This window comes from Lampetra fluviatilis, unplaced genomic scaffold (genome assembly GCF_964198595.1).
Source record: "Lampetra fluviatilis unplaced genomic scaffold, kcLamFluv1.1 SCAFFOLD_1137, whole genome shotgun sequence".
NCBI lineage: Eukaryota > Metazoa > Chordata > Hyperoartia > Petromyzontiformes > Petromyzontidae > Lampetra > Lampetra fluviatilis.
In genome coordinates this window covers 1,853-29,836 of record NW_027620933.1, presented here as the reverse complement: position 1 = coordinate 29,836, position 27,984 = coordinate 1,853, and the positions used below count along the sequence as shown (strand labels likewise).

Genomic DNA, 27,984 nt, shown 5'->3' with positions numbered 1-27,984 from the left:
GGAGTCGGGGGAGAAAGAGGTGAGGGTGGTGGTGGTGGTGAGGGTGGTGGTGAGGGGTGGTGGTGGTGGTGGTGAGGGGGGGTGGTGGTGGTGAGGGGGGGTGGTGGTGGTGAGCGGTGAGGGTGAGGGGGGTGGTGGTGAGGGTGGTGGTGAGGGTGGTGGTGAGGGTGGTGGTGGTGAGGGTGAGGGGTGGGGAGACGCGCGGTGAGAAAGCGGCTCCAGCTCGGGGAGAAAGAGGTGAGGGGGGTGGTGAGGGGTGAGGGATGGTGGTGGTGAGGGGTGGTGGTGGTGAGGGTGGAGGAGGAGGCCGTGGGGAGACGCGCGGTGAGAAAGCGGCTCCAGCTCGGGGAGGAGTCGGGGGAGAAAGAGGTGGTGGTGGTGGTGGTGAGGGTGGTGGTGAGGGGTGGTGGTGGTGAGGGGTGGTGGTGAGGGTGGTGGTGGTGGTGAGGGGTGGTGGTGAGGGTGGTGGTGAGGGGTGGTGGTGGTGAGGGTGGTGGTGGTGAGGGTGGTGGTGAGGGGTGGTGGTGAGGGTGGTGGTGAGGGGTGGTGGTGGTGAGGGTGGTGGTGAGTGGTGGTGAGGGTTGTGAGGGTGAGGGTGGTGGAGGTGAGGGTGGTGGGTGGAGGTGGTGGAGGAGGAGGTGAGGGTGGTGAGGGAGAAAGAGGTGAGGATGGTGATGTTCGTGATGACAGGAGTGAGGATGGTGATGGAACGTAGATAGTGATGATGTTGTTGATGGAAGCTAGGATGGTGATGTTTGCGACGATGGCCTTGTTGATGTTTGCGACGAAGCTCCATGTGCTGTGCTGTTGCGATGGCTCCACAGGGCGACGGCGATGGGGACGGTGATGCCGGTGCCGTGGACGGTGATGGCGGTGCCGTGGACGGTGATGCCGGTGCCGTGGACGGTGATGCCGGTACCAGCGGCAGTGATGCCGATGACGCCGGTTACCCGCCGGCACGCACAGCCGGGCTTGGCAAGTCCGTGAAGGAGCAGCTGAACCGCAGGCTGTCTCTGTCTCCCGCCTGTGGGGGGCCGAAGGCTTCCCCCAGGGGGGCCCCCCCCACCCCGCAGAAGGGGGGTGGTTTGCAGGCGGCGCAAAAGGTGAGATGGGTGGGCGTTACGCGGAAGTGCTGAGAGACACGTGCAGACACGCGCAGACACACACACAGACACACACACAGACACACACACAGACACGCACAGACACACACACAGACACACACACAGACACACGCACAGACACACGCACAGACACACGCACAGACACACGCACAGACACACGCACAGACACGCACAGACACGCACAGACACGCACAGACACGCACAGACACACGCACAGACACACGCACAGACACGCACAGACACGCACAGACACGCACAGACACGCACAGACACGCACAGACACATACAGACACACAGATACGTACAGACACGCACAGACACGCACAGACACGCACAGACACGCACAGACACGCACACAGACACACGCACAGACACACGCACAGACACACGCACAGACACACGCACAGACACACGCACAGACACACGCACAGACACACTCACAGACACACTCACAGACACGTACAAAGAGAGACTTGCAGAGACGTACAAAGACATAGACATACAGAGACATACATAGACGTATACAGAGAGACACCTAGACATACAGAGACATACACAGAGACACACAGACTTATGTAGAGACACGTGGAGATACATAAACGTCCACAGACGCGCATAGAGACACGTAGCAATAATACCAACACCCGCCATTCGCCACTAAGTGACGGTGAGGTCACCACGGCTGCCCGTGCCAGGCTAGGTGCGCTGTGAGGCCACGTGAAGTGTCGAAAGGCTCGCTGCTGACACGTCACGAGACAGACCCAGCAGGCGCTGTGGGTTGACTGCCTGAGATGGCCGATAGATGCACCAGCTCAAGTTCAAGTTCATTTATTAGGTGTAGCCCTGTGAGCCATTCGGCTCTTGAATCGGGTGCAACCGCAATAAACAAAAAACAAAAACATGAACAAAAAACATCAAAGTGACTATGTGACTGAGTGCAAACATAAAATCTAAGAAAAGACAGCAAAATATTGCAGAAAAAAACACCGTACACACCAACGCTGTGTGCAAAAATCCCAGTGGGATGCAAGTCAAACAACAACAACAACCACCACAAGACAACTTAGATTAAGGCCATCAGCCTAACTCTGTACTACAACAACACAAACATGGCTAAACCAATACACTTTTCGAAATCACCAACACAAAGCCATGAAAGCAATGAAAAAGCAATCGTAGGAACTGTGACGGAATTTTCACAATAAATGGCAGATAAACGTACATAGATACGTATACGTGTAGAGACATGTCATCATACATATGTATTTACATAAAGCATACATATATGTACAAAGCCATACATAGACTCACATAGAGACATACTTAAACATACAAAGCCATACATAGACTTACATAGAGACATGCTTCGCCGAACATAGACTTGCATAGAGACACACTTAAAATTCCGTCACAGTTCCTATGATTGCTTTTTCATTGCTTTCATGGCTTTATTTTGGTGATTTCGAAAAGTATTGGTTTAGCCATGTTTGTGTTGTTGTAGTACAGAGTTAGACTAATGGCCTTAATCTAAGTTGTCTTGTGGTTGTTGTTGTTGTTTGACTTGCATCCCACTGGGATGTTTGCACACAGCGTTGGTGTACACGGTGTTTTTCCTGCAATATTTAGCCGTCTTTTCTTGGATTTTCTGTTTGCACTCAGTCACACATAGTCACTTTAAGATGTTTTTTGTTCATGTTTTGTGCTTGTTGCGGTTGCACCCGATTCAAGAGCCGAATGGCCCACAGGGCTACACCTAATACATGAAACTTGTAACTCGGAACTGTCGACCGGCGTTGACTCTGGCTTTGGGGCGTCCAAATCGCGAGGTGGCTTCTGCCGTTGACTGTCTCCGCCCCTCTGCGCCACCGTTTACCCGCCACCCACCCACCCACCACCCACCCACCCCCACCCACCCCCACCCACCCCCACCACCACCCACCACCCACTCACCACCGCCCACCACCCACCCACCCCCACAACCCACCCACCCCCACCACCCACCCCCACCATCCACCCACCACCACCCACCCCCACAACCCACCCACCCCCACCACACACCACCCACCCACCACCACCCCCACAACCCACCCACCCCCACCACCCACCCCCACCATCCACCCACCACCACCCACCCCCACAACCCACCCACCCCCACCACCCACCACCCACCCACCACCACCCACCCACCACCACCCACCCCCACCACCCACCGCCCACCCTCGTGAACGCCGACGCAGGCGAACGCGGCGGAGGTGAAACAGTCCCTCGGGACCTGCAGCTCCCTGGCCGAGTTGCAGGCGAGGATTCGCAGAATCCAGCAGCAGCAGAAGAAGAAGCAACAGGAGGAGGAGACGAAGCAGCAGCAGCAGCAGCAGTTGGAAGCGGGACGCAAAGCGGAGGGAAACGCCGGGACACTGGGCTCCCAGCGTGGCAGGTTTGTCGCTGGAGAGATGGACTGACGGATGAACACGGTACAAGGTCACGTAGTAGCAGGCTCGCGGGAGACTTGTGAAATAAAATTAGATCAACAGGGGGTGAGAATACAAACTCCATTCACTGTAGAATGGAGAGATCATACTAACTCTACTCACTCTGTAGAACAGGGGGTGAGAATACAAACTCCACTCACTCACTCTGTAGAACAGGGGGAGATCACACAAACTCCACTCACTCACTCTGTAGAACAGGGGGAGATCACACAAACTCCACTCACTCACTCTGTAGAACAGGGGGAGATCACACAAACTCCACTCACTCACTCTGTAGAACAGGGGGAGATCACACAAACTCCACTCACTCACTCTGTAGAACAAGGGGGTGGTCACACAAACTCCACTCACTCTGTAGAACAGGGGGAGATCACACAAACTCCACTCACTCACTCTGTAGGACAGGGGGAGATCACACAAACTCCACTCACTCACTCTGTAGAACAGGGGGAGATCACACAAACTCCACTCACTCACACTCTGTAGAACAGGGGGAGATCACACAAACTCCACTCACTCACACTCTGTAGAACAGGGGGAGATCACACAAACTCCACTCACTCACTCTGTAGAACAGGGAGAGATCACACAAACTCCACTCACTCACTCTGTAGAACAGGGGGAGATCACACAAACTCCACTCACTCACTCTGTAGAACAGGGGGAGATCACACAAACTCCACTCACTCACTCTGTAGAACAGGTGTAGAATCACACAACCTCCACTCACTCACTGTAGAACAGGGGGAGATCACACAAACTCCACTCACTCACTCTGTAGAACAGGGGGAGATCACACAAACTCCACTCACTCACTCTGTAGAACAGGGGGAGATCACACAAACTCGACTCACTCACTCTGTAGAACAGGGGGAGATCACACAAACTCCACTCACTCTGTAGAACAGGGGGAGATCACACAAACTCCACTCACTCACTCTGTAGAACAGGGGGAGATCACACAAACTCCACTCACTCACTCTGTAGAACAGGGGGAGATCACAGAAACTCCACTCACTCACTCTGTAGAACAGGGGGAGATCACACAAACTCCACTCACTCACTCTGTAGAACAGGGGGAGATCACACAAACTCCACTCACTCACTCTGTAGAACAACATCATCGTTGATTACGGTGAAATGCACTTTGAAATATAAGTTGAAAACTCGTTTCTTTAGAACTTATTTTAGTGTTTAGTTTGTTGTCCTTCCCCTGCACCTCCGATTAGCGCGGTTGGCTACGTACGGTGCGACAGAAGTTCAGCATACATCATTGACTCGCATGGAGACACACAGAGACACACAGAGACACACAGAGACACACAGAGACACACAGAGACCCACAGACTCGCACAGAGACTCGCACAGAGACCCACAGACTCACGCAGAGACCCACAGGCTCACGCAGAGACCCACAGGCTCACGCAGAGACCCACAGGCTCAGGCAGAGACCCACAGGCTCACGCAGAGACCCACAGGCTCACGCAGAGACCCACAGGCTCACGCAGAGACCCACAGGCTCACGCAGAGACCCACAGGCTCACGCAGAGACCCACAGGCTCACGCAGAGACCCACAGGCTCACGCAGAGACCCACAGGCTCACGCAGAGACCCACAGGCTCACGCAGAGACCCACAGGCTCACGCAGAGACCCACAGGCTCACGCAGAGACCCACAGGCTCACGCAGAGACCCACAGGCTCACGCAGAGACCCACAGGCTCACGCAGAGACCCACAGGCTCACGCAGAGACCCACAGGCTCACGCAGAGACCCACAGGCTCACGCAGACTCACACAGAGACACAGACTCACACAGAGACCCACAGACTCGCACACAGAGACTCACAGACTCGCACACAGAGACTCACAGAATCATCACACAGATACAGAATCATCACAGAGACCCACAGACTCGCACAGACACAGACTCGCACAGAGACCCACAGACTCGCACAGAGACCCACAGACTCGCACAGAGACACAGACTCGCACAGAGACACACAGACTCGCACAGAGACACACAGACTCGCACAGAGACACACAGACTCGCACAGAGACACACAGACTCGCACAGAGACACACAGACTCGCACAGAGACACACAGACTCGCACAGAGACACACAGACTCGCACAGAGACACACAGACTCGCACAGAGACACACAGACTCGCACAGAGACACAGACTCGCACAGAGACACAGACTCGCACAGAGACACAGACTCGCACAGAGACACAGACTCGCACAGAGACACAGACTCGCACAGAGACACAGACTCGCACAGAGACACAGACTCGCACAGAGACACACAGGCTCGCACAGAGACACACAGGCTCGCACAGAGACCCACAGGCTCGCACAGAGACACAGACTCGCACAGAGACACAGACTCGCACAGAGACCCACAGGCTCGCACAGAGACCCACAGGCTCGCACAGAGACCCACAGGCTCGCACAGAGACCCACAGGCTCGCACAGAGACCCACAGGCTCGCACAGAGACCCACAGGCTCGCACAGAGACCCACAGGCTCGCACAGAGACCCACAGGCTCGCACAGAGACCCACAGGCTCGCACAGAGACCCACAGGCTCGCACAGAGACCCACAGGCTCGCACAGAGACCCACAGGCTCGCACAGAGACCCACAGGCTCGCACAGAGACCCACAGGCTCGCACAGAGACCCACAGGCTCGCACAGAGACCCACAGGCTCGCACAGAGACCCACAGGCTCGCACAGAGACCCACAGGCTCGCACAGAGACCCACAGGCTCGCACAGAGACCCACAGGCTCGCACAGAGACCCACAGGCTCGCACAGAGACCCACAGGCTCGCACAGAGACCCACAGGCTCGCACAGAGACCCACAGGCTCGCACAGAGACCCACAGGCTCGCACAGAGACCCACAGGCTCGCACAGAGACCCACAGGCTCGCACAGAGACCCACAGGCTCGCACAGAGACCCACAGGCTCGCACAGAGACCCACATGCTCGCACAGAGACCCACAGGCTCGCACAGAGACCCACAGGCTCGCACAGAGACCCACAGGCTCGCACAGAGACCCACAGGCTCGCACAGAGACCCACAGGCTCGCACAGAGACCCACAGGCTCGCACAGAGACCCACAGGCTCGCACAGAGACCCACAGGCTCGCACAGAGACCCACAGGCTCGCACAGAGACCCACAGGCTCGCACAGAGACCCACAGGCTCGCACAGAGACCCACAGGCTCGCACAGAGACCCACAGGCTCGCACAGAGACCCACAGGCTCGCACAGAGACCCACAGGCTCGCACAGAGACCCACAGGCTCGCACAGAGACCCACAGGCTCGCACAGAGACCCACAGGCTCGCACAGAGACCCACAGGCTCGCACAGAGACCCACAGGCTCGCACAGAGACCCACAGGCTCGCACAGAGACCCACAGGCTCGCACAGAGACCCACAGGCTCGCACAGAGACCCACAGGCTCGCACAGAGACCCACAGGCTCGCACAGAGACCCACAGGCTCGCACAGAGACCCACAGGCTCGCACAGAGACCCACAGGCTCGCACAGAGACCCACAGGCTCGCACAGAGACCCACAGGCTCGCACAGAGACCCACAGGCTCGCACAGAGACCCACAGGCTCGCACAGAGACCCACAGGCTCGCACAGAGACCCACAGGCTCGCACAGAGACCCACAGGCTCGCACAGAGACCCACAGGCTCGCACAGAGACCCACAGGCTCGCACAGAGACCCACAGGCTCGCACAGAGACCCACAGGCTCGCACAGAGACCCACAGGCTCGCACAGAGACCCACAGGCTCGCACAGAGACCCACAGGCTCGCACAGAGACCCACAGGCTCGCACAGAGACCCACAGGCTCGCACAGAGACCCACAGGCTCGCACAGAGACCCACAGGCTCGCACAGAGACCCACAGGCTCGCACAGAGACCCACAGGCTCGCACAGAGACCCACAGGCTCGCACAGAGACCCACAGGCTCGCACAGAGACCCACAGGCTCGCACAGAGACCCACAGGCTCGCACAGAGACCCACAGGCTCGCACAGAGACCCACAGGCTCGCACAGAGACCCACAGGCTCGCACAGAGACCCACAGGCTCGCACAGAGACCCACAGGCTCGCACAGAGACCCACAGGCTCGCACAGAGACCCACAGGCTCGCACAGAGACCCACAGGCTCGCACAGAGACCCACAGGCTCGCACAGAGACCCACAGGCTCGCACAGAGACCCACAGGCTCGCACAGAGACCCACAGGCTCGCACAGAGACCCACAGGCTCGCACAGAGACCCACAGGCTCGCACAGAGACCCACAGGCTCGCACAGAGACCCACAGGCTCGCACAGAGACCCACAGGCTCGCACAGAGACCCACAGGCTCGCACAGAGACCCACAGGCTCGCACAGAGACCCACAGGCTCGCACAGAGACCCACAGGCTCGCACAGAGACCCACAGGCTCGCACAGAGACCCACAGGCTCGCACAGAGACCCACAGGCTCGCACAGAGACCCACAGGCTCGCACAGAGACCCACAGGCTCGCACAGAGACCCACAGGCTCGCACAGAGACCCACAGGCTCGCACAGAGACCCACAGGCTCGCACAGAGACCCACAGGCTCGCACAGAGACCCACAGGCTCGCACAGAGACCCACAGGCTCGCACAGAGACCCACAGGCTCGCACAGAGACCCACAGGCTCGCACAGAGACCCACAGGCTCGCACAGAGACCCACAGGCTCGCACAGAGACCCACAGGCTCGCACAGAGACCCACAGGCTCGCACAGAGACCCACAGGCTCGCACAGAGACCCACAGGCTCGCACAGAGACCCACAGGCTCGCACAGAGACCCACAGGCTCGCACAGAGACCCACAGGCTCGCACAGAGACCCACAGGCTCGCACAGAGACCCACAGGCTCGCACAGAGACCCACAGGCTCGCACAGAGACCCACAGGCTCGCACAGAGACCCACAGGCTCGCACAGAGACCCACAGGCTCGCACAGAGACCCACAGGCTCGCACAGAGACCCACAGGCTCGCACAGAGACCCACAGGCTCGCACAGAGACCCACAGGCTCGCACAGAGACCCACAGGCTCGCACAGAGACCCACAGGCTCGCACAGAGACCCACAGGCTCGCACAGAGACCCACAGGCTCTTCACATACTCAAAGAATCACCACACAGAGACACACAGACTCACCACACACAGAGACCCACAGACTCACCACACACAGAGACCCACAGACTCACCACACAGGGATAGAGACCCGTAGTTTATTGTGCCTCGTCGTCCACCAGGTGCCTGGACTCTGCTGAGCTGAAGGCGGCGGTGGAGCGAGCGCGCTCGGCCCGGACCCTCGCCTCGCGACTTCTCAACCGCCGCTCGCTCGCCCCTCGTGCTGCCGCTGCTGCCCCCGCCACTCCACCACCTTGCGTCCACCCCCTCCCAACGACGTCGTCGCCGACCCCGCGTGACCCCGCCCTCCACCTCGCCCGTACCACCCACGACAGGTGAGCATCTGGGCTGCCTGTGTAACAGAGGTCGCAAACGGGTTTTGATTCCTTACCCGGCTACCCGTACCCGGCCGCACCAGGGTCGCAAACGGGTACCCGTACCCTACCCGATACCCGGCTACCCGTACCCGGCCGGGTAGGGTACGGGTACCCGATTGCGACCTCTGGGATGAAGCCACGTTGCAGGCGCGGGTGGGTTGATTCTAGGAACTTGAATTGTGAGAAGAGACAAGACGTTGGGAAATGAGTGACAAACGGTGACTCACCAGTGACTCACGGCCTACCCGTACCCGGCCACACCAGGGTCACAAACGGCTACCCGTACCCGGTGGTGCTGCTGCTACTGTGGCACTGCTGCTGGTGCTGTTGCTACTGTGGCACTGCTGCTGTGCTTCTAATGGTGGCGCTGCTGTTGCTGGCGCTGCTGCTACTGTGCGTGTGCAGCGGGGAGAACGTGCCGGCGTTTGAACGCTTCCACACGCTCGCCCAGGACGCGCCTCCTGGCCTCACGCTGCCACTCAAGGTACAGTGCCCCCACCAACAACAACAACAACATCACCACCACCAACAACGTCACCACCACCATCATTGCCACCAACAACAACATCGCCACCAACAACAACAACAACATCACCACCACCAACAACGTCACCACCACCATCATTGCCACCAACAACAACATCGCCACCACCAACAACAACAACATCACCACCACCAACAACAACGTCACCACCACCAACAACGTCACCACCATCATCAACATTGCCCCCAACAACAACAACATCACCACCACCAACAACGTCACCACCATCATCAACATTGCCCCCACCAACAACAACAACATCGCCACCACCAACATCAACATTGCTACCACCAACAACAACATCACCACCACCAACGTCACCACCATCATCGCCACCATCACCAACAACAACATCGCCACCACCAACATCAACATTGCCACCACCAATAACAACAACATCGCCACGACCATCACCAACAACAACATCGACCCCGCCATCACCACCACCATCACCACGAACAACAACATGGCTATCACCACCAACAACAACCACAACATCACCACCACCAACATCGCCACCAGCATCACCACCATCACCAACGACAACCACCATTCGTGAGTGTCAGTGAGTGAGTCACTGAGTGCGAGTGAGTGTGTCACTGTGTGAGAGTGAGTGCCACTGTGTGAGAGTGAGTGTCACTGTGTGAGAGTGAGTGTGTCACTGTGTGAGAGTGAGTGTGTCACTGTGTGAGAGTGAGTGAGTCACTGTGTGAGAGTGAGTGAGTCACTGTGTGAGAGTGAGTGTGTCACTGAGTGCGAGTGAGTGTGTCATTGTGAGTGAGTGTGTCACTGTGAGTGTGTGTCACCGTGAGTGTCACTGTGTGAGAGTGAGTGTCACTGAGTGAGTGTCACTGTGTGAGAGTGAGTGTGTCACTGTGTGAGAGTGAGTGTGTCACTGTGTGAGAGTGAGTGTGTCACTGTGTGAGAGTGAGTTAGTGTCACCGAGTATCTGCCCCCCGTGCGTGTGTAGATGACGCTGTTGGCGGAGATGTTTCGCAGCATGGACACGGTGGTGGGGATGCTCTTCAACCGCACGGAGACCGTCACCTTTGCCAAGGTGCAGAGCGCCGTGCACGAGATGCTGCGCAGGTAAGGGAGTTGGGAGACGCACACGCGGGTACGTGCATCAGCGTGAGTGTGTGTGTCTGTGTGTATCTGTGCGTGCGTCTGTTTATCGGTATGTGTGTCTGTGTGTATCGGTGTGTGTCTGTGTATCAGCGTGTGTCTGTGTGTATCTGTGCGTGCGTGTGTGTATCGGTATGTGTGTCTGTGTATCGGTGTGTGTCTGTGTATCAGCGTGTGTCTGTGTGTATCTGTGCGTGCGTGTGTGTATCGGTATGTGTGTCTGTGTATCGGTATGTGTGTCTGTGTATCGGTATGCGTGTCTGTGTATCGGTATGTGTGTCTGTGTATCGGTATGTGTGTCTGTGTATCGGTATGTGTGTCTGTGTATCGGTATGTGTGTCTGTGTATCGGTATGTGTGTGTCTGTCTGTGGGTATCTGCGTTTTTATCGGTACGTGCATGTTTGTATCTATCTGCCTGTGTGTGTGTATCTCTGTGTGTCTGTGTGTATATCTGTGCGTGTGTGTAGCGGTGCGTGTGTGCATCGGTATGTATGTCTGTGCGTCTATGTGTGTGTCGGCGTGTGTGTGTGTCTGTCTGTGTCTGTGGGTATCTCGTGTTTATCGATGTAACTGTGTGTGTGTGTGTGTATATATGTAACTGTGTGTGTGTGTGTGTGTATGTAACTGTGTGTATATATGTAACTGTGTGTGTGTGTGTATGTAACTGTGTGTATATATGTAACTGTGTGTGTGTGTATATATGTAACTGTGTGTGTGTGTGTTTATGTAACTGTGTGTGTGTATATGTGACACTGTGTGTATATATGTAACTGTGTGTGTGTGTGTGTATATGTAACTGTGTGTGTGTGTATATGTAACAGTGTGTGTGTGTATATGTAACTGTGTGTGTGTGTATATGTAACTGTGTGTGTGTGTATATGTAACTGTGTGTGTATGTAACTGTGTGTGTGTATATGTAACTGTGTGCGTGTATCTGTGACTGTGTAACTGTGTGTGTGTATATGTGACTGTGTGTGTGTATATGTGACACTGTGTGTATATGTAACAGTGTGTGTGTGTATATATGTAACTGTGTGTGTGTGTGTATATATGTAACTGTGTGTGTGTATATGTGACTGTGTAACTGTGTGTGTATGTAACTGTGTGTGTGTATATGTGACTGTGTGTGTGTATATGTGACACTGTGTATATATGTAACTGTGTGTGTGTGTATATATGTAACTGTGTGTGTGTGTGTTTATGTAACTGTGTGTGTGTATATGTGACACTGTGTGTATATATGTAACAGTGTGTGTGTGTGTATATGTAACAGTGTGTGTGTGTGTATATGTAACTGTGTGTGTGTATATGTGACACTGTGTGTATATATGTAACAGTGTGTGTGTGTGTATATGTAACAGTGTGTGTGTGTGTATATGTAACTGTGTGTGTGTGTATATGTAACTGTGTGTATATATGTAACTGTGTGTGTGTGTATATATGTAACTGTGTGTGTGTGTGTTTATGTAACTGTGTGTGTGTATATGTGACACTGTGTGTATATATGTAACAGTGTGTGTGTGTGTATATGTAACAGTGTGTGTGTGTGTATATGTAACTGTGTGTGTGTATATGTGACACTGTGTGTATATATGTAACAGTGTGTGTGTGTGTATATGTAACTGTGTGTGTGTGTATATGTAACTGTGTGTGTGTGTATATGTAACTGTGTGTGTGTGTATATGTAACTGTGTGTGTGTGTATATGTAACTGTGTGTGTATGTAACTGTGTGCGTGTATCTGTGACTGTGTAACTGTGTGTGTGTATATGTGACTGTGTGTGTGTATATGTAACAGTGTGTGTGTGTATATATGTAACTGTGTGTGTGTATATGTGACTGTGTAACTGTGTGTGTATGTAACTGTGTGTGTGTATATGTGACTGTGTGTGTGTATATGTGACACTGTGTGTATATGTAACAGTGTGTGTGTATATATGTAACTGTGTGTGTGTGTGTGTATATGTGACACTGTGTGTGTGTATGTGACACTGTGTGTATATGTAACTGTGTGTGTGTGTGTATATATGTAACTGTGTGTGTGTGTGTGTGTATATATGTAACTGTGTGTGTGTGTGTGTGTATATATGTAACTGTGTGTGTGTATATGTGACTGTGTAACTGTGTGTATGTATGTAACAGTGTGTGTGTGTATGTAACTGTGTGTGTGTATATGTGACTGTGTGTGTGTATATGTGACACTGTGTGTATATGTAACAGTGTGTGTGTATGTGACAGTGTGTGACTGCGTGTGTATGTAACTGTGTGTGTGTGTAACTGTGTGTGTGTATATGTAACTGTGTGTGTGTGTGTATGTGAATGTGTGCGTGTGTAAATGTGACAGTGTGTGTATGTAACTGTGTGTGTGTGTAACTGTGTGCGTGTGTGATTCAGGCGCTTTGAGGAGCGCAGTGTTGGGCAGATCCATATACGTAACTGTGTGTGTATATGTGACAGTGTGTGACTGCGTGTGTATGTAACTGTGTGTGTGTGTATGTAACTGTGTGTGTGTATATGTAACTGTGTGTGTGTGTATATGTAACTGTGTGTGTGTATATGTAACTGTGTGTGTGTATATGTAACTGTGTGTGTGTGTATATGTAACTGTGTGTGTGTGTAACTGTGTGTGTGTGTATATGTAACTGTGTGTGTGTGTATATGTAACTGTGTGTGTGTGTGTGTAACTGTGTGCGTGTGTGATTCAGGCGCTTTGAGGAGCGCAGTGTTGGGCAGATCCACGCCGTGTTCCCGGAGGCTTATCGCTTCCGCCAGGAGAGAGCCGTCGCCGCATGGAGCCGATCGGCCCGCACCGGGGACTACCAGCTCACCATCGAGCCCCTGCTACCCACGGGTGAGTGCTCACCACTCGCTCACCACTCGCTCACCACTCGCTCGCCACTCGCTCACCACTCGCTAACCACTCGCTCGCCACTCGCTCACCACCGTCGCTCACCACCGTCGCTCACCACCGTCGCTCACCACTCGCTCACCACTCGCTCACCACTCGCTCACCACTCGCTCACCACACTCGCCACACTCGCCACCACACTCGCCACCACACTCGCCACTACACTCGCCACCACACTCACCACCGTCGCTCACCACTCGCTCACCACTCGCTCACCACTCGCTCGCCACTCGCTCACCACTCGCTCACCACTCGCTCACCACTCGCTCACCACTCGGCCACCACACTCGCCACCACACTCGCCACCACACTCGCCACCACACTCACCACCGTCGCTCACCACTCGCTCACCACTCGCTCACCACTCGCTCACCACTCGCTCACCACACTCGCCACACTCGCCACCACACTCGCCACCACACTCGCCACCACACTCGCCACCACACTCACCACCGTCGCTCACCACTCGCTCACCACTCGCTCACCACTCGCTCACCACTCGCTCGCCACTCGCTCGCCACTCGCTCACCACTCGCTCACCACTCGCTCACCACACTCGCCACCACACTCACCACCACACTCACCACCGTCGCTCACCACTCGCTCACCACTCGCTCACCACTCGCTCACCACCTCACTCACCACACTCGCCACCACACTCGCCACCACACTCGCCACCACAGTCGCCACCACACTCGCCACCACACTCGCCACCACACTCACCACCGTCGCTCACCACTCGCTCACCACTCGCTCACCACTCGCTCACCACTCGCTCACCACTCGCTCGCCACTCGCTCACCACCTCACTCACCACACTCGCCACCACACTCACCACGACACTCACCACCACACTCGCTACCACACTCACCACGACACTCACCACTCGCTCACCACCACACTCACCATCGAGCCCCTGCTACCCACGGGTGAGTACTCACCACCGTCGCTCACCACCGTCGCTCACCACCGTCGCTCACCACCGTCGCTCACCACCGTCGCTCACCACCGTCGCTCACCACCGTCGCTCACCACCGTCGCTCACCACCGTCGCTCACCACCGTCGCTCACCACCGTCGCTCACCACCGTCGCTCACCACCGTCGCTCACCACCGTCGCTCACCACCGTCGCTCACCACCGTCGCTCACCACCGTCGCTCACCACCGTCGCTCACCACCGTCGCTCACCACCGTCGCTCACCACCGTCGCTCACCACCGTCGCTCACCACCATCACAACCACCCTCACCGCTCACCACACTATAAACCACTACTCCTCACCACCCTCACCGGAGCTCACCGCTCACCACGCCGCCTCACCACCACCATCACAACCACCCTCACCGCTCACCACACTATAAATCACTTCTCCTCACCACCCTCACCGGAGCTCACCGCTCACCACGCCACCTCACCACCATCATCACAACCACCCTCACCGCTCACCCACTATAAATCACTTCTCCTCACCACCCTCACCGGAGCTCACCGCTCACCACGCCGCCTCACCACCATCATCACAACCACCCTCACCGCTCACCCACTATAAATCACTTCTCCTCACCACCCTCACCAGGGCTCACCTCTCACCACGCCGCCTCACCACCATCATCACAACCACCCTCACCGCTCACCCACTATAAATCACTTCTCCTCACCACCCTCACCAGGGCTCACCTCTCACCACGCCGCCTCACCACCATCATCACAACCACCCTCACCGCTCACCCACTATAAATCACTTCTCCTCACCACCCTCACCGGAGCTCACCTCTCACCACTCATGGACATGCTAATTTCTCTAACCCCTCCCTCTCTCCCCGCCCCCCCCTCTCTCTATTTAAGGCCTCGACTTTGAGACGTAGTTTCTCTTTGTGCCTATGTTTGCTCTCTCTCTATGTATCTCTGTGATATCTGTCCGCTTATATATCTGTCTCTGGTTCTGTGTTGTATCTGTGTGCCTATGTTTGTGTCTCTCTATGTATCTCTGTGATATCTGTCTCTGCGTATATGTCTGTCTCTGGTTCTGTGTTGTATCTGTGTGCCTATGTTTGTGTCTCTCTATGTATCTCTGTGATATCTGTCCGCTTATATGTCTGTCTCTGGTTCTGTGTTGTATCTGTGTGCCTATGTTTGTGTCTCTCTATGTATCTCTGTGATATCTGTCTCTGCGTATATGTCTGTCTCTGGTTCTGTGTTGTATCTGTGTGCCTATGTTTGTGTCTCTATATGTATCTCTGTGATATCTGTCTCTGCGTATATGTCTGTCTCTGGTTCTGTGTTGTATCTGTGTGCCTATGTTTGTTCTCTCTCTGTGTATCTCTGTGATATCTGTCTCTGTGTATATGTCTGTCTCTGGTTCTGTGTTGTATCTGTGTGCCTATGTTTGTATCTCTCTATGTATCTCTGTGATATCTGTCCGCTTATATGTCTGTCTCTGGTTCTGTGTTGTATCTGTGTGCCTATGTTTGTATCTCTCTATGTATCTCTGTGATATCTGTCCGCTTATATGTCTGTCTCTGGTTCTGTGTTGTATCTGTGTGCCTATGTTTGTATCTCTCTATGTATCTCTGTGATATCTGTCCGCTTATATGTCTGTCTCTGGTTCTGTGTTGTATCTGTGTGCCTATGTTTGTATCTCTCTATGTATCTCTGTGATATCTGTCTGCTTACATGTCTGTCTATATGTCTCTGGTTCTGTGTTTGATCTCTCTCTCAAATTTAGCATTCTCAGGAAGAACGTAATCAACCAGGTAGGGTGTTGACTGTTATGTTATCAGGCTCTCTGTTGTAGTAGTGTGTAGTGTATAGTAGTGTATAGTGTAGTATAGTAGTGTATTGTAGTGTGTAGTGTAGTGTAGTAGTGTATAGTGTAGTAGTGTATTGTAGTGTGTAGTGTAGTGTAGTAGTGTATTGTAGTGTGTAGTGTAGTGTAGTAGTGTATTGTAGTGTGTAGTGTAGTAGTGTATTGTAGTGTAGTAGTGTATTGTAGTGTATAGTGTAGTGTATAGTGTAGTGTAGTAGTGTATAGTGTAGTATTGTAGTGTTGTAGTGAGTAGTGTATAGTGTAGTAGTATATAGTGTAGTAGTGTATAGTGTAGTAGTGTAGTATAATATAGTGTGTAGTGTAGTGGTGTATAGGTAGGGTGTTGACTGTTATGTTATCCGACTCTCTGTTGTATTACATTACATTTATAAGTTCACTAGATTTGTGTTTCTATTTAATTTATACCTGATGACGATTTATCTTTATACGTGACTTTACCGAAAGAACCAAAGAATGTCACCACCATCATCACAACCACCCTCACCGCTCACCACACTATAAACCGCTACTACTCACCACCCTCACCGGGGCTCACCGCTCACCACGCCGCCTCACCACCATCATCACAACCACCCTCACCGCTCACTCACTATACACCGCTACTCCTCACCACCCTCACCGGGGCTCACCGCTCACCACGCCGCCTCACCACCACCATCACAACCACCCTCACCGCTCACCACACTATAAACCGCTACTACTCACCACCCTCACCGGAGCTCACCGCTCACCACGCCACCTCACCACCACCATCACAACCACCCTCACCGCTCACTCACTATACACCGCTACTACTCACCACCCTCTCCGGAGCTCACCGCTCACCACGCCGCCTCACCACCACCATCACAACCACCCTCACCGCTCACTCACTATAAATCACTACTACTCACCACCCTCACCGGAGCTCACCTCTCACCACGCCCACAGCAGCCGACCTCTGACCCTCTCCGGTGCCCCCCCCCACCACCCCCGCCACTTTCCAACTCCATCCTCACGACCTTCAACCCCTCCCCCCGCAGGTGACACGACGCAGGGGTCGCGACCCCACCTGACAGCGGCTCGACTCCTGGAACGACGTCGCTCCTTTAACCGCCGCCTGCTCGCCATCGTCAAGAAGCATCACAAGGTGAGGAGAGGGGTCGGGGGTCAGGGGTCACACCCTGAGGCCCATCTCCCCCTGTTCTACAGAGTGAGTGAGTGGAGTTTGTGTGATCTCCCCCTGTTCTACAGAGTGAGTGAGTGGAGTTTGTGTGATCTCCCCCTGTTCTACAGAGTGAGTGAGTGGAGTTTGTGTGATCTCCCCCTGTTCTACAGAGTGAGTGGAGTTTGTGTGATCTCCCCCTGTTCTACAGCGTGAGTCAGTGGAGTTTGTGTGATCTCCCTCTGTTCTACAGAGTGAGTGGAGTTTGTGTGATCTCCCCCTGTTCTACAGAGTGAGTGAGTGGAGTTTGTGTGATCTCCCCCTGTTCTACAGAGTGAGAGTGAGTGGAGTTTGTGTGATCTCCCCCTGTTCTACAGAGTGAGTGAGTGGAGTTTGTGTGATCTCCCCCTGTTCTACAGAGTGAGAGTGAGTGGAGTTTGTGTGATCTCCCCCTGTTCTACAGAGTGAGTGAGTGGAGTTTGTGTGATCTCCCCCTGTTCTACAGAGTGAGTGAGTGGAGTTTGTGTGATCTCCCCCTGTTCTACAGAGTGAGTGGAGTTTGTGTGATCTCCCCCTGTTCTACAGCGTGAGTCAGTGGAGTTTGTGTGATCTCCCTCTGTTCTACAGAGTGAGTGGAGTTTGTGTGATCTCCCCCTGTTCTACAGAGTGAGTGAGTGGAGTTTGTGTGATCTCCCCCTGTTCTACAGAGTGAGAGTGAGTGGAGTTTGTGTGATCTCCCCCTGTTCTACAGAGTGAGTGAGTGGAGTTTGTGTGATCTCCCCCTGTTCTACAGAGTGAGAGTGAGTGGAGTTTGTGTGATCTCCCCCTGTTCTACAGAGTGAGTGAGTGGAGTTTGTGTGATCTCCCCCTGTTCTACAGAGTGAGTGAGTGGAGTTTGTGTGATCTCCCCCTGTTCTACAGAGTGAGAGTGAGTGGAGTTTGTGTGATCTCTCCCTGTTCTACAGAGTGAGTGGAGTTTGTGTAATCTCCCCCTGTTCTACAGAGTGAGTGATTGGAGTTTGTGTGATCTCCCCCTGTTCTACAGAGTGAGTGAGTGGAGTTTGTGTGATCTCCCCCTGTTCTACAGAGTGAGTGAGTGGAGTTTCTGTGATCTCCCCCTGTTCTACAGAGTGAGTGAGTGGAGTTTGTGTGATCTCCCCCTGTTCTACAGAGTGAGTGAGTGGAGTTTGTGTGATCTCCCCCTGTTCTACAGAGTGAGTGAGTGGAGTTTGTGTGATCTCCCCCTGTTCTACAGAGTGAGTGAGTGGAGTTTGTGTGATCTCCCCCTGTTCCACAGAGTGAGCGAGTGGAGTTTGTGTGATCTCCCCCTGTTCTACAGAGTGAGTGAGTGGAGTTTGTGTGATCTCCCCCTGTTCTACAGAGTGAGTGAGTGGAGTTTGTGTGATCTCCCCCTGTTCTACAGAGTGAGCGAGTGGAGTTTGTGTGATCTCCCCCTGTTCTACAGAGTGAGTGAGTGGAGTTTGTGTGATCTCCCCCTGTTCTACAGAGTGAGTGAGTGGAGTTTGTGTGATCTCCCCCTGTTCCACAGAGTGAGCGAGTGGAGTTTGTGTGATTTCCCCCTGTTCTACAGAGTGAGTGAGTGGAGTTTGTGTGATCTCCCCCTGTTCTACAGAGTGAGTGAGTGGAGTTTGTGTGATCTCCCCCTGTTCTACAGAGTGAGTGAGTGGAGTTTGTGTGATCTCCCCCTGTTCTACAGAGTGAGCGAGTGGAGTTTGTGTGATCTCCCCCTGTTCTACAGAGTGAGTGAGTGGAGTTTGTGTGATCTCCCCCTGTTCTACAGAGTGAGTGGAGTGTGTGTGATCTCCCCCTGTTCTACAGAGTGAGTGAGTGGAGTTTGTGTGATCTCCCCCTGTTCTACAGAGTGAGTGAGTGGAGTTTGTGTGATCTCCCCCTGTTCTACAGAGTGAGTGAGTGGAGTTTGTGTGATCTCCCCCTGTTCTACAGAGTGAGTGAGTGGAGTTTGTGTGATCTCCCCCTGTTCTACAGAGTGAGAGTGAGTGGAGTTTGTGTGATCTCCCCCTGTTCTACAGAGTGAGTGAGTGGAGTTTGTGTGATCTCCCCCTGTTCTACAGAGTGAGAGTGAGTGGAGTTTGTGTGATCTCTCCCTGTTCTGCAGAGTGAGTGAGTGGAGTTTGTGTGATCTCCCCCTGTTCTACAGAGTGAGTGAGTGGAGTTTGTGTGATCTCCCCCTGTTCTACAGAGTGAGTGAGTGGAGTTTGTGTGATCTCCCCCTGTTCTACAGAGTGAGTGAGTGGAGTTTGTGTGATCTCCCCCTGTTCTACAGAGTGAGTGAGTGGAGTTTGTGTGATCTCCCCCTGTTCTACAGAGTGAGAGTGAGTGGAGTTTGTGTGATCTCTCCCTGTTCTACAGAGTGAGTGGAGTTTGTGTAATCTCCCCCTGTTCTACAGAGTGAGTGAGTGGAGTTTGTGTGATCTCCCCCTGTTCTACAGAGTGAGTGAGTGGAGTTTGTGTGATCTCCCCCTGTTCTACAGAGTGAGTGAGTGGAGTTTGTGTGATCTCCCCCTGTTCTACAGAGTGAGTGAGTGGAGTTTGTGTGATCTCCCCCTGTTCTACAGAGTGAGTGAGTGGAGTTTGTGTGATCTCCCCCTGTTCTACAGAGTGAGTGAGTGGAGTTTGTGTGATCTCCCCCTGTTCTACAGAGTGAGCGAGTGGAGTTTGTGTGATCTCCCCCTGTTCTACAGAGTGAGTGAGTGGAGTTTGTGTGATCTCCCCCTGTTCTACAGAGTGAGTGAGTGGAGTTTGTGTGATCTCCCCCTGTTCTACAGAGTGAGTGAGTGGAGTTTGTGTGATCTCCCTCTGTTCTACAGAGTGAGTGGAGTTTGTGTGATCTCCCCCTGTTCTACAGAGTGAGCGAGTGGAGTTTGTGTGATCTCCCCCTGTTCTACAGAGTGAGCGAGTGGAGTTTGTGTGATCTCCCCCTGGTCTACAGAGTGAGTGGAGTTTGTGTGATCTCCCCCTGGTCTACAGAGTGAGTGGAGTTTGTGTGATCTCCCCCTGTTCTACAGAGTGAGTGAGTGGAGTTTGTGTGATCCTCCCCCTGTTCTACAGAGTGAGAGTGAGTGGAGTTTGTGTGATCTCCCCCTGTTCTACAGAGTGAGAGTGAGTGGAGTTTGTGTGATCTCCACCTGTTCTACAGAGTGAGTGAGTGGAGTTTGTGTGATCTCCCCCTGTTCTACAGAGTGAGTGAGTGAGTGGAGTTTGTGTGATCTTCGCCTGTTCTACAGAGTGAGTGAGTGGAGTTTGTGTGATCTCCCCCTGTTCTACAGAGTGAGTGAGTGAGTGGAGTTTGTGTGATCTTCGCCTGTTCTACAGAGTGAGAGTGAGTGGAGTTTGTGTGATCTCCCCCTGTTCTACAGAGTGAGCGAGTGGAGTTTGTGTGATCTCCGCCTGTTCTACAGAGTGAGTGAGTGGAGTTTGTGTGATCTCCCCCTGTTCTACAGAGTGAGTGAGTGGAGTTTGTGTGATTCTACACCTGTTCTACAGAGTGAGCGAGTGGAGTTTGTGTGATCTCCCCCTGTTCTACAGAGTGAGTGAGTGGAGTTTGTGTGATCTCCGCCTGTTCTACAGAGTGAGTGAGTGGAGTTTGTGTGATCTCCCCCTGTTCTACAGAGTGAGCGAGTGGAGTTTGTGTGATCTCCCCCTGTTCTACAGAGTGAGTGAGTGGAGTTTGTGTGATCTCCCCCTGTTCTACAGAGTGAGTGAGTGGAGTTTGTGTGATCTCCCCCTGTTCTACAGAGTGAGTGAGTGGCGTTTGTGTGATCTCCGCCTGTTCTACAGAGTGAGTGGAGTTTGTGTGATCTCCCCCTGTTCTACAGAGTGTGAGTGAGTGGAGTTTGTGTGATCTCCCCCTGTTCTACAGAGTGTGAGTGAGTGGAGTTTGTGTGATCTCCCCCTGTTCTACAGAGTGAGCGAGTGGAGTTTGTGTGATCTCCCCCTGTTCTACAGAGTGAGTGAGTGGAGTTTGTGTGATCTCCCCCTGTTCTACAGAGTGAGTGAGTGGAGTTTGTGTGATCTCCCCCTGTTCTACAGAGTGAGCGAGTGGAGTTTGTGTGATCTCCCCCTGTTCTACAGAGTGAGCGAGTGGAGTTTGTGTGATCTCCCCCTGTTCTACAGAGTGAGTGAGTGGAGTTTGTGTGATCTCCGCCTGTTCTACAGAGTGAGAGTGAGTGGAGTTTGTGTGATCTCCGCCTGTTCTACAGAGTGAGTGAGTGGAGTTTGTGTGATCTCCCCCTGTTCTACAGAGTGAGCGAGTGGAGTTTGTGTGATCTTCGCCTGTTCTACAGTGTGAGTGAGTGGAGTTTGTGTGATCTCCCCCTGTTCTACAGAGTGAGTGAGTGGAGTTTGTGTGATCTCCCCCTGTTCTACAGAGTGAGTGGAGTTTGTGTGATCTCCCCCTGTTCTACAGAGTTAGTGAGTGGAGTTTGTGTGATCTCCCCCTGTTCTACAGAGTGAGTGAGTGGAGTTTGTGTGATCTCCCCCTGTTTTACAGAGTGAGTGGAGTTTGTGTGATCTCCCCCTGTTCTACAGAGTGAGTGAGTGGAGTTTGTGTGATCTCCCCCTGTTCTACAGAGTGAGTGAGTGGAGTTTGTGTGATCTCCGCCTGTTCTACAGAGTGAGTGAGTGGAGTTTGTGTGATCTCCCCCTGTTCTACAGAGTGAGCGAGTGGAGTTTGTGTGATCTCCCCCTGTTCTACAGAGTGAGTGGAGTTTGTGTGATCTCCCCCTGTTCTACAGAGTGAGTGAGTGGAGTTTGTGTGATCTCCCCATGTTCTACAGAGTGAGAGTGAGTGGAGTTTGTGTGATCTCCCCCTGTTCTACAGAGTGAGAGTGAGTGGAGTTTGTGTGATCTCCCCCTGTTCTACAGAGTGAGTGGAGTTTGTGTGATCTCCCCCTGTTCTACAGAGTGAGTGAGTGGAGTTTGTGTGATCTCCCCCTGTTCTACAGAGTGAGTGAGTGGAGTTTGTGTGATCTCCGCCTGTTCTACAGAGTGAGAGTGAGTGGAGTTTGTGTGATCTCCGCCTGTTCTACAGAGTGAGTGAGTGGAGTTTGTGTGATCTCCCCCTGTTCTACAGAGTGAGCGAGTGGAGTTTGTGTGATCTTCGCCTGTTCTACAGTGTGAGTGAGTGGAGTTTGTGTGATCTCCCCCTGTTCTACAGAGTGAGTGAGTGGAGTTTGTGTGATCTCCCCCTGTTCTACAGAGTGAGTGGAGTTTGTGTGATCTCCCCCTGTTCTACAGAGTTAGTGAGTGGAGTTTGTGTGATCTCCCCCTGTTCTACAGAGTGAGTGAGTGGAGTTTGTGTGATTTCCCCCTGTTCTACAGAGTGAGTGAGTGGAGTTTGTGTGATCTCCCCCTGTTCTACAGAGTGAGCGAGTGGAGTTTGTGTGATCTCCCCCTGTTCTACAGAGTGAGAGTGAGTGGAGTTTGTGTGATCTCCCGGCCGGGTACGGTTAGCCAGGCATCGGGTAGGGTACGTGTATCGGGTACCCCGTTGCGACCTCCGCATTTTGGTGTCGCGTAAACAGAACGTCGCCAATTCGCAAAACAAACCGAAATCACCCGCGAGCTCGCAAGGCGGCCGCGCCGTCATCATCGTCGATCTGCTCCCCGCCCTCCGACCTCCGACCCCGCAGGCCTTCCTGGAGTCGCTGTCGCCCCCCATGGCGGTGCCCGAGGAGCGTCTGGCTCGCTGGCACCCGCGCTTCGACGTGGACGCGGTGCCCGACGTCACCCCGGCACCGCTGCCCCGGCCACCCGAGGCCGAGCGCTGCACCACGGCGGGGGACGCGCTGCGGATGGGGAGGGGAGGGGGAGGGGGGGGAGGAGGGGGCCTCACGCCCAAGGTGAGCGCCGCCGTGGGGCCGGCTTGGGGGGTTGGCAACCTGCGGCTCTTTGGCTTCCCCCTTGCGGCGACGTCTGTGTGTCTAGCTGGTGTTGTGTGTGTGTGTGTGCATCTGTCTGTCTAGCTGGTGTTGTGTGTGTGTGTGTACGTCTGTCTGTCTAGCTAGTGTTGTGTGTGTGTGTGTGTGTACGTCTGTCTGTCTAGCTGGTGTTGTGTGTGTGTGTGTGCATCTGTCTGTCTAGCTGGTGTTGTGTGTGTGTGTACGTCTGTCTGTCTAGCTGGTGTTGTGTGTGTGTGTGCATCTGTCTGTCTAGCTGGTGTTGTGTGTGTGTGTGTGCATCTGTCTGTCTAGCTGGTGTTGTGTGTGTGTGTGTGCATCTGTCTGTCTAGCTGGTGTTGTGTGTGTGTGTGTGCATCTGTCTGTCTAGCTGGTGTTGTGTGTGTGTGTGTGTGCATCTGTCTGTCTAGCTGGTGTTGTGTGTGTGTGTGTGTGCATCTGTCTGTCTAGCTGGTGTTGTGTGTGTGTGTGTGCATCTGTCTGACTAGCTGGTGTTGTGTGTGTGTGTGTGCATCTGTCTGTCTAGCTGGTGTTGTGTGTGTGTGTGCGCATCTGTCTGTCTAGCTGGTGTTGTGTGTGTGTGTGTGCATCTGTCTGTCTAGCTGGTGTTGTGTGTGTGTGTGTACGTCTGTCTGTCTAGCTGGTGTTGTGTGTGTGTACGTCTGTCTGTCTAGCTGGTGTTGTGTGTGTGTGTGCGTCTGTCTGTCTAGCTGGTGTTGTGTGTGTGTGTGCATCTGTCTGTCTAGCTGGTGTTGTGTGTGTGTGTGTGTACGTCTGTCTGTCTAGCTGGTGTTGTGTGTGTGTGCATCTGTCTGTCTAGCTGGTGTTGTGTGTGTGTGTGCATCTGTCTGTCTAGCTGGTGTTGTGTGTGTGTGTACGTCTGTCTGTCTAGCTGGTGTTGTGTGTGTGTGTGTGTACGTCTGTCTGTCTAGCTGGTGTTGTGTGTGTGTGTGCATCTATCTGTCTAGCTGGTGTTGTGTGTGTGTGTGTGTACGTCTGTCTGTCTAGCTGGTGTTGTGTGTGTGTGTGTGTGCGTCTGTCTGTCTAGCTGGTGTTGTGTGTGTGTGTGTGCGTCTGTCTGTCTAGCTGGTGTTGTGTGTGTGTGTGCATCTGTCTGTCTAGCTGGTGTTGTGTGTGTGTGTGCATCTGTCTGTCTAGCTGGTGTTGTGTGTGTGTACGTCTGTCTGTCTAGCTGGTGTTGTGTGTGTGTGCGTCTGTCTGTCTAGCTGGTGTTGTGTGTGTGTGTGTGCATCTGTCTGTCTAGCTGGTTGTGTGTCTGTCTAGCTGGTTGTGTGTCTGTCTAGCTGGTTGTATGTGTGTACATCTGTTTGTGTGTCTGTCTACCTGGTTGTGTGTCTGTCTAGCTGTCTGTCTGTCTAGCTGGTTGTGTGTCTGTCTAGCTGGTTGTGTGTCTGTCTACCTGGTTGTGTGTCTGTCTACCTGGTTGTGTGTCTGTCTAGCTGGTTGTGTGTCTGTCTAGCTGGTTGTGTGTCTGTCTACCTGGTTGTGTGTCTGTCTAGCTGTCTGTCTGTCTGTCTAGCTGTCTGTCTGTCTAGCTGGTTGTGTGTCTGTCTAGCTGGTTGTGTGTCTGTCTAGCTGGTTGTGTGTCTGTCTAGCTGGTTGTGTGTCTGTCTACCTGGTTGTGTGTCTGTCTACCTGGTTGTGTGTCTGTCTAGCTGGTTGTGTGTCTGTCTAGCTGGTTGTGTGTCTGTCTAGCTGTCTGTCTGTCTAGCTGGTTGTGTGTCTGTCTAGCTGGTTGTGTGTCTGTCTAGCTGGTTGTGTGTCTGTCTAGCTGGTTGTGTGTCTGTCTAGCTGGTTGTGTGTCTGTCTAGCTGGTTGTGTGTCTGTCTAGCTGGTTGTGTGTCTGTCTAGCTGGTTGTGTGTCTGTCTAGCTGGTTGTGTGTCTGTCTAGCTGGTTGTGTGTCTGTCTAGCTGTCTGTCTGTCTAGCTGGTTGTGTGTCTGTCTAGCTGGTTGTGTGTCTGTCTAGCTGGTTGTGTGTCTGTCTAGCTGGTTGTGTGTCTGTCTAGCTGGTTGTGTGTCTGTCTAGCTGTCTGTCTGTCTAGCTGGTTGTGTGTCTGTCTAGCTGGTTGTGTGTCTGTCTAGCTGTCTGTCTGTCTAGCTGGTTGTGTGTCTGTCTAGCTGGTTGTGTGTCTGTCTAGCTGGTTGTGTGTCTGTCTAGCTGGTTGTGTGTCTGTCTAGCTGGTTGTGTGTCTGTCTAGCTGGTTGTGTGTCTGTCTAGCTGGTTGTGTGTCTGTCTAGCTGGTTGTGTGTCTGTCTAGCTGGTTGTGTGTCTGTCTAGCTGGTTGTGTGTCTGTCTAGCTGGTGTTGCGTCTGTCTAGCTGGTGTTGCGTCTGTCTACCTGGTTGTGTGTCTGTACATCCGTCTTGTCTGTCTAGCTGTCTGTACATCTGTCTGTCTAGCTGTCTGTCTGTCTACTTGGTTGTGTGTCTGTCTAGCTGTCTGTACATTTGTCTGTTCAGCTGTCTCTACCTGGTTGTGTGCGTGTACATCTGTTTGTGTGTCTGTCTAGCTGGTGTTGTGTGTGTGTACATCTGTCTGTGTGTCTGTCTAGCTGGTTGTGTGTCGATTGATTAATTGATGCCGGTTTTGATACAGGCATGTATCGTCACCGGATCTGAGTACGTGTGCAAAATTGTGAATTGTTTGGACAACGGGAAGTCGTCTAAATTTTGATTACAGGATTTGACCACGACACAGAAGTCCATACTCTGTGGTTGTTTCGGTAAAGCCACGTAGGTATAAAATAAAACACATCGCGACGTTTCGATTGCAACACAAGCAATCGTCATCAGGTGGGAAAAGCACGGCAAGAACATTTTTTTTTTTGCCGAATTGACTTCAGCAGAACCAAAACAAAATCTTGCTGTGGTTTTCCCACAGGAGTCAAGTTAGGTAAAACCATTGATACATTAGTTTTATCACACCGTGTCAACCCATACGGTTTACCCCGTATTCTTGTACGGGAAAATTGAGTTGTCAAAGTCCCATCATACCTTGTGATGGGACTTTGTAGCGTGAACGTTGAGATTTATAAGAGCACGGGGTGACCGATAACTTCTGAATTGGTCTAATAAGGTAGGGCACTGGTAAGGGGTTGGCAGGTATGGTTTATAGTGTAGTGTATAATGAACTAGTGTAGTGTATAGTGTAGTATATAGTAGTGTATAGTGTAGTGTATACTATAGTGTAGTGTCTGAATTGGTCTGCAAAAAGGTAGACAGTGATTAGGGGGTTGACAGGTATGGTATAGTGTAGTGTATAATGCAGTGTATCATGTAGTATATAGTAGTGTAGTGTGCAGTAATGTAGTGTGTAGTGTATAGTAGTGTAGTGTGTAGTAATGTAGTGTGTAGTGTATAGTAGTGTAGTGTATAGTAGTGTAGTGTGTAGTGTATAGTAGTGTAGTGTGTAGTAATGTAGTGTGTAGTGTATAGTAGTGTAGTGTGCAGTAATGTAGTGTATAGTAGTGTAGTGTGTAGTAATGTAGTGTATAGTGTATAGTAGTGTAGTGTGTAGTAATGTAGTGTATAGTAGTGTATAGTAGTGTAGTGTGCAGTAATGTAGTGTGTAGTGTATAGTAGTGTAGTGTGCAGTAATGTAGTGTATAGTAGTGTATAGTAGTGTAGTGTATAGTAGTGTAGTGTCTGAATTGGTCTGGAAAAAGATCGAAACTGATTAGGGGGTTGACAGGTATGGTATAGTGTAGTGTATCATGTAGTGTATAGTAGTGCAGTGTGTAATAATGTAGTGTATAGTAGTGTTGTGTATATAGTAGTGTAGTAATGTAGTGTGTAGTGTATAGTAGTGTAGTAATGTAGTGTGTAGTGTATAGTAGTGTAGTAATGTAGTGTGTAGTGTATAGTAGTGCAGTGTCTGAATTGGTCTGCAATAAGGTCGACACTGATTAGGGGGGTGGTTGACAGGTATGGTTTATAGTGTAGTGTATAGTGAACTAGTGTAGTGTATAGTGTAGTATATAGTAGTGTATAGTGTAGTATATAGTAGTGTAGTGTGTAGTAATGTAGTTATGGTTTATAGAGATAGTTGATCGTTCAGAGCGGAGGCGCGAGTTTTTGCCGGAGGCTGAGGCGTTTGCCGACGCGCGTCGCCCGATGTCCTCGGCCCGTCAGATGGAGAAGGCGCTGGCGAACGTGGCTCTCAAGTCCTCGGGTGCCACGCCGGGAGATAGGATGACCGGAGAGACGGAGACACGGGCGGAGGCAACGCCGGGACCCGCGGCGACGCTCAGGCCCGGCACTCAAGGGGATCTCGCAGTCACTGATCGACAGGGTGAGT

At 52.7% G+C, this 27,984-nt stretch overlaps 1 protein-coding gene across 1 annotated transcript; it reads left to right on the top strand.

Annotated features, from left to right (window-relative positions):
* Positions 1–293: 293 nt before the first annotated feature.
* On the top strand, positions 294–27,984 carry LOC144954552 (uncharacterized; the record flags this gene model as incomplete). Its single annotated transcript, XM_078885022.1, has 10 exons — positions 294–369; positions 825–1,103; positions 3,362–3,558; positions 8,926–9,138; positions 9,586–9,664; positions 10,695–10,813; positions 13,555–13,700; positions 17,606–17,712; positions 23,400–23,609; positions 27,819–27,984. Coding segments are annotated over 10 exons (1,592 nt in total), but the record flags the coding sequence as incomplete, so codon positions are not given.